The 7,898-nt window shown below is 34.8% G+C and overlaps 1 protein-coding gene across 2 annotated transcripts in view; it reads left to right on the top strand.

Moving 5' to 3' along the window:
- Positions 1-7,898, top strand: part of STARD13 (StAR related lipid transfer domain containing 13) — a 468,749-nt gene that overhangs the window by 166,626 nt on the left and 294,225 nt on the right. For both annotated transcript variants that reach the window (XM_081814819.1, XM_081814820.1), the window contains exon 4: positions 5,915-5,948. In XM_081814819.1, the coding sequence (XP_081670945.1) occupies positions 5,915-5,948 (34 nt within the window). The remainder of the gene's footprint in view (positions 1-5,914; positions 5,949-7,898) is intronic.

The raw sequence follows: 7,898 nt of genomic DNA, 5'->3' as shown, positions 1-7,898 counted from the left end.
TTTTTTTTTTTTTCAGTTCTGGAAAACTTACTTCAAATATTTATCCAGATGCAAAATTCCTTGGATCATTGTTTAAAGTGAACTTTATTAACTAAACTGAATCCAGGAAAATTCTATAATCAGTTTTGTTATTAAGAAACTTAATTTTTATTTGATGCATTCCTTTCTTCCTTCATTTATTCATTTCTGGGACTTGGTCCAAATCTTATACAAAACATACACAGAAAGAGAGAAAACAAGTGGCCTCTTTATATAAACTAATCAAGAAGGAAATGAAGCCACCCAAATGTGGCTTATGCCATCTGTGGTCTGCAATAAATAGCAAAACTGCAGTCATGTTTTTTCTTTAAATGTTAACTGTAAAATATAAAATCCTTTTTATTAACACCAGATGTCAAGAATGCTTATTAAAATGCCATGGTTTATTAAATAACATCATTTTAGACTCACTGGGCTAGTAAAGACTGTTTGTTTGGGGGGTTTTTTGCATTTAGATTAAACATCTAAAATTATGTATTACTTACTCGATCTATTCAAATATGTGAATACTAATATATATACACCAAAATTTAAATTTAGAAGTAAAAAGATTTATACATCATGGGTTGAACCAAAATGTTTTTAAATCTGCAAAAGTAGATTTTCACTTGGCTGTTACGTTTAAGATTTATTGAGATTTTTGTATGCACTGAAATAAGCATTACTGTATGTATCTCAGGTCTAGAGGAAATCAAGGAAAATCAAATAAAAATAAAGAGTAGACCTAAAATTGTGTATTCTCTCTATCCTTTTTAGTGGCCTTTTCTTTGGCTTTCATTGCATAGGTAATTGTGAGGAAATCTATTAACTTCTGTTTCTCCACATACCCCACCAACTAAGAGTCACTTCAGTCTTTTCTCAACCTGAGTCAGAGAAGAAATAGCTTTGAGAATTAGGTAGGAAACAGTATATAGAATTTTTCAAAATAAAAAGTTTTGGAAACTTCTCTACAAGGCCATGCTTGGAATATTTTGAATTCAAATTTAAAGTCAATATTGAGAGGTTAGCATGGTGATAAAGGAACATTATATTTTCATTTTTTTTCCTTCATGAACTGATACTTTGGTTGAACCTCTCTCTAAGCAAGGCTCCTTAAAAATGACTCTGGAATTGCAGATTTTAATGCTTTGCATATTTTCTTTTCTCTTTCATTTTTATATATAGTTTGTAGATGACCTCTTAGGTAGTTAACATGAGGATTAGAAAAAGTTTTTTTGAGAGATAAATTCACCTACCAGTGTCAGTCAGCCTTAAATTATTTAGGCCAAAGTCAGTGTGTAATACTCACATCCCTTATGTTTGTCCAAGGGAACCAACTTTCTAGTGGTGATCTGGTGATTAATCATTGCTACTTAGACATTTTTCTGTGATGTTTAAATCAGGGTCACCTCTGAATATAACTTATTGAGTTTGAAACCAGCAGGTATATTCTGGACAAAGTAAAGAGCAAATAGTAAAATGGCTTACATGTTTACCTAAGAATTTATTTACTTTGGTATTTTATCTGTTGCTTTGGGTTTTGAAGGTTTACAATGAGGGCATTAGGAACAAATGTGCCCTTTGTGTTTCAGGAGCAGCAGGTGTTGAAATAACTTTCAGATTTCACTTGGACAGTAGTAGTTAATGTATTTATTGACTTGATTGATCATCATGTGCCCCAAGGACTATAGCCTCCCAATAAAAATTATCTGGATATTTTCATGGTTTTCTGGTATTGTTCTGTTCATTTAATCTGCATATTTGTCTATATGGGCAAGGGATACATGTCTGGGTAAATTTGTTCCAAAAATCAACTGCATTTTAAATCCAGCCGTATCATAATTCCTAAAATGTTGTTATTCTTAGACTGTGTGAGCATGGATTTATAATTACTATGGCTTTAGAGGTATTAAAAACTTAATACCTTCTGGGAGATCTCACCAAATGAAGCAAAAGACTCTTAAACTTAATTCAAAGGAATTTACTATGATTTATCCATGAGATAAGTCTAACAGTTCTAGAGTTCCTAATCTGCAGCTTTGATGATTTACCTTCCCCCAGCCATGTATACAACAGAGATTGTCAAGCACCCAGTGTAATGCTAGAGATGTGTGTTTCTGTATATTGACAAAGCACTCAACAACTATTTGTTGAATAAAACATTCAGAGAAAAAACCCATTGGTGGTCTAGACACATTTAATCTAACTAACCTGGCATCAGTGAATGACATCCCACATTCTGCTCCAAAGTGCACCCTTCTTTCTTAGTTTCTGAAGCTGACTATAAACTAATGGTAACTTTAGGAGAGTATAAATAATGATCTCCAAGTTAATATCATTTCCTTTATTATCTGCCCATAAGTCACATTGTAGTTCTTAGAGATATTCTATCAATATGATATATTGCTAGGGTCTAAAATGCTTCTACCCTATCATTTGGGTTTCCAAACAGAGAGGTTTGAGTTACAATAGAATATATGCACCTAGAGATTTTTATGTGTCTTTTTTAATTGTCAAAAAATATGCGTAACATAAAATTTATTGTCTTAACCATTTTAAGTGTACACTTTAGTTGCATAAGTACATTCACATAGCCATGCAACCCTCACCAGAACTATTTTCATTTTGCAAAACTGAAACTCTGTACCCATTAAACAATAGCTTCCCATTTCCTCCTCCTTCAAGCCCCTGGCATCTAGTGATTTTTAATGAAAATTATTATGCTAAAATATTGCTGTATATCTATAAGGAAATATATCTTCACCATCACATTTGTGAATGTTTAGAACTGACATATTATAGAAAATACATATAAATAAATATCTATAATTAATAATAAATATATATTTATTTATTTATTCTTTGCCACATCAGTTTTCCTGAGAAATGAATGTCCCTACCTCTGCTTCTAACTTTTCATGTACTATTTAAATGGTTATTGTGTTAGGGGTTCATTTTAAAATATCTCTAAAATCTTTGAACTTCAATAATATTTCCCAAATATATTCAGTTTTCAAGAGCACTAATTTTTGTTGTGTTAATTTCAGGCATTTAATTTCTACATTTTTTCTCATCATGACACTCAACATTAATATTTTTCATATTTCCATGTCAATTTATGTATTTATCAAATTCAAATTCTATATATCCTTTAATGTAACATTCTATATTTAGAACTAAGTAATATTTAACCATACTCTTGTCAAATAGTCTGTTTTATCTGGGAATCCCAATTTCACCTGGGTTGCATTGATTTATTTTGGAATCAGGTAATCTTTCAGTTCTTCTGTGAAGGAGTGGCTATGTTAGCACTCAATCTCAAGGAGTGGCTGAGAAGGCCTACTTAATAGGTTTTGTTTTCTTTTTAAGCCCTCAGGCTGAAATTTCTCTGTAGTAATTGCTCATAAATGAGAATTTTTAAACAGTTGAGCTTGAATTCTACTGGGTTATTTCTTTGTGTGATGATTGAAACATTATTGTGCTATTTAGAAGATAACTTAATATAAGTTATTTTACTTTCTAATTTTATTCTACTTGCTATTCTAAGTCAAATAGTCATTAAATAAATTTGCTTCCAGACCAAGTCAGAACCATTTAAATATGCTATACTACTATGAAATAAATAAATAAATAAATAAATAAATAAATAAATAAATAAATAAATCTATACTACCATCTGCAGTCAGGTTGGGTTCTTTCTAGAGCAGCAAGTAGTCACCTACTTGATTTTCCCTGTGATGTGTGGAGAGAGATTTTCCTCCTCAGTCTCACAGCATCTGAAGTTTTACCATTAGAGGTTCAGTACTTGGTGTTTGTTGTCAGATGTTACCCTTTAAAAAGCAAAGATCCTTGGGAAAAGTGACTCTTCTTATTGCCAGTCACCAACTCTTTTGTGGACTTGTTTTACCCAGGATAAGTATGAGCAGGGGCATAGAAAAGGGTGAGAAAAAGAGAGAGAATAAAAAATGGGGTGGGTAGGAACTGAGGTATCAAGGACAAAGCTTTAACTGCATCAGTATTTTGCCTCCTTCATCCCTGACTCCTGTTGAGTATCATTTACTTGATGCTTTGAAAAAGTTAGTAAAATTTCAGTCTCTGTTTTTCAGAATTTCCTTCAGAAAAATCAACAAATGTTCATCATATGTCTCCTCTATACCACACTTGCTGCTCAGCACATCACATGAATTATTTTACTTACTCCTTAAAGCAACCCCATTGACTGACAAAGAAGTGAGGTTCAGAGAAATTTGGTAACTTTCGGAAGGTCATGCAGCTAGTCACTGTCTTTCTGATTGCTAAGCATATGATCTTAAGCATATGATCTAAATTGTATTTATTCTTAGGATAATGGGGAACGGTTTCACGAAGAGTGACATGATGAAATTGTATTTTGGAAAGATCACACTGGGTGTGAATAGTTTGGAGGGGAATAAGAGACTAGAATCCGGCTAGAAGTTAGGAAGCTATTGTAGTTATCTAAGCAAGACCTGAATGTTGCTCAGAGGTGGAAGTAGGAATGAAAAGAAGTAGATGGATTTAGGCAAGATTTGGGAGTAGGCATCAACAATTTAACTAGAAGGACAGGAAAGAGTCAAGGATGATCTTTGCGTTTCTGGTTTGAGCAACCGAGTAGGTGGTTGTTTTAGTCAGTTCAGGATGCTATAACAAAAATACCATAGACTATGTGTCTTAAACAACAAACATTATTTCTCAAGATCTGAAGGCTGGAAGTCTAAAATTGAGGCACTGGCAGATTCGGGGGCTAGTGAGAGCCTGTTTCCTGGCTTGCAAATGACCATCTCTTGCTGTGTCTTCATATGACAGAGAGAGAGCTCTGAGCTCTTCATCCCCTTAAGGGCACCACTCCCATCTTGGGGGATCCACTCTCATGACCTCATCCAAACCTAAATACTTCCCAAAGGCCCTACCTCCAAATACTTTCACATTGGGGATTATGCTTCAACATATGAATTTGGTGGGAGGTGGGGCACACAGTCAGTCCATAGCAATGGTGAAGCCATTCACTAAGATGGGAACACAGAAAAGGGATCAGTGTGAAGCTGGGTGTGTATGTGAGGGGGTGGGTAATGTTGAGCTTTGGACACATGGAGTTTGAGGTATCTGTGAAATGTCCCCAAGCAGATGTCCAGTAAAAGTTTCCTCTATTGGCCCGGAGCTCAAGGAAAGAGACTTGGTCTGAGGGTATAAATCTGGAGGTTATCAGAATATGGATGAAAAGTAGATGAGATCACCCTGGGAAAAGTGCAGAGTGAGAGGAGAAGGCCCTGAACAATGCCTGACAAAAGAAAATAAAACAAAAGTAAATGAAATCAATATACAAGAAGGGCACAAGCAAAAAAGGAGCCCACCAAGAAAATGAGAAGGAACAGGTAGGTAAATAGAAAAAACAGCAGGAACAGTGTGGGAGAACAAAAGCCCAGAAAGATAAATTCAGAAAGGAGGAGTTCTCAGCTGCCTTGGCTGGGGGAGTGTTACAGAGAGAGAAAGTGGGGTAGGGAGTGGTTTTAGCACTAAGGAGGTTATTGGTTACACGAGGACAGTGGAGTAGAAGGCAAAAACTAGACTTCAGTCTTCTGGTTACTAAATGGACATAGGATAGTGTGAATTTTTATGTAATCCAGAGAAAAACAAACTTAATACATTTTCCTTGTGAATAAATACTTTAATTATGTTTAATATTCTAAACAATTTATTCAGTCTAAAATCATTCAATCCTAATATCCTTGTGGCATTTTATTTTCATTTCTGGAGGTCATTCGTTCCTAATTTTACAATCTGATTTTTTTTTCAAACTTGATGATGTTATTTTTGATGAAAACAGTGTAATTTTGAGATATTAAGATAGTTGTGATTTTTTTTTTTTTTTTTTTGGCAGGTGCTCTCTGACAAACGAAGCAAAGAGAGAGCAGGTAAGTCTCCTTGAAAAGATGTTTTACTCTATTTGCTTATCAAAGTTGTTTGAAGAGCCTTGCCCAGTCACTATAAATTTAAGCATGCTGTGAGTTTTGCTGAATAATCGATAGTCATAGTATGATGGAGTATGTCCTACATCTTGAAGACTGGATCAGTTCACTTAGTTTTTCACCAGGTGTCATGCAGCCCATATTATGGGTTTAATCTCCATTTTTTACAGTTGGTTTTACTCAGAAGGAAATACCTTTCCATAACCAATCCTTATCTTGAAACATGTACTATAAATTTAATAGGAACTAAATAAAACATTGCATCTATATGGAAACAACTGCTTAGAAGATGAGTCCTCTTGACAATAATGAAGGGTAGCAATTTTATTTGTATAGCTTCCATATTTGGAAATGTTCTGTGTAAATGATTATGTTTTGCATCTTATTTAGTCTCTTATTTAAATGACTACATAAAATAACAGCTAACCACTCCCTGAACCACCACTTCTTACCAACTGTGTAGTAGATGTTGTATTATTTGAACAGTTTTTTTATTTGAGCAATCCTTGTGGATACATCACTCTGAATCTTCTCATTTTTCCTTACTTCATTTGGTCATTTAAATGCTTATACAGAAGGAAACCACTTCAAAAACTTTGTGATTCCAGTATACTTTTCTTCTTATATTGAAGGTTATATGCTTTTAGAATAGTTCACTGTAAAATTAAAACTTCTTTTCTCTGAGTTTATATCTTTAAAGCCTTTTTCAAAAACTTTTAAAGTTTTTGAAATAATCTTATGTCAAATAATGCCACTAATTATAATCTTCTAATGCTGCCCTCACTTGTATTGGTGACCCTCATTATTCCCATTTTTGAATGCTCCTTTTTCTTTAATTGTTGGAGAACCATTATTCAGAAACCCAAGATCTCAGCTTCAGTTGAAATTGGACCAATATCAGCAATATAGTCATCTGCTGTGCTATCTCTTAGGGAAATTTGCAAGGAGACCTTTACACTGGACCACCAGGCAAAGTGACTGGCTGGAACTTTGTAACAAAAATGTCTTTAGTGAGGGCGCCTGGGTGGTTCAGTTGGTTAAGCGACTGCCTTCGGCTCAGGTCATGATCCTGGAGTCCCGGGATCGAGTCCCACATCGGGCTCCCTGCTCAGCAGGGAGTCTGCTTCTCCCTCTGACCCTCTCATGCTCTATCTCATTCTCTCTCTCAAATAAATAAATAAAATCTTTAAAAAAAAAAAATGTCTTCAGTGAGACAGCTGGGCCCACCAGCTGTGCCACTAAAACCGGGAAACAGAATTTGCTCCTGCCCTTCGGCGAAATACTTGCAGCATCAACTATACATAATATATTCACTTTTTATATTTGAGACTTTAACAGTACTGAACCCTCAACCACCCAACACCTGAGTGGGAAATAAACAAAGCCCTTTTTCAAGATCGTGTGGGTGTGTCCCAATAGTAAGTTATGCCATAAGTAGGACCCTCTGTGTTTCATCTCTCTTGCTGAAATTCCAACCTGAATTCAAGGAGTTGATACTACATTCAGCTCAGCAAAGAATGTGCTTCCTTCCAGAAATGACCAAATGAGGGATTGACACAAATGAACAGCATCTGAAGTTTTAGACAAAGTGTTTCCCCTGGAGATTTGATAACTAGAATATGTTTGATCTATTTTCTTTTTATCATAAGCATATCCAACTTAGGATAATTTCCATCATATAAAAGCTACAGTTAAGGGAGTAAAAAAACAAACAAACAAACAAACAAAAACTGCAGTTAACTCCTGGCTAGAAATGACAAGTAGCTTTCTAACAAATCTCCAATGAGGAAGTTCAGCTTTGGTGGCCCTGATGTGGTGAGAAGTACCAGATTGGATGTGGAGCTTACCTACGAATATTCAGGTATCATATAGTGGGGGTTCAATCGACCAGAAACT

Source organism: Leptonychotes weddellii, chromosome 3 (genome assembly GCF_054177405.1).
Source record: "Leptonychotes weddellii isolate Sample4059 chromosome 3, ASM5417740v2, whole genome shotgun sequence".
Taxonomy (NCBI): Eukaryota; Metazoa; Chordata; class Mammalia; order Carnivora; family Phocidae; genus Leptonychotes; species Leptonychotes weddellii.
Note: the sequence above shows the minus strand (reverse complement) of the source record. Positions and strands in the feature narration are given on the sequence as shown.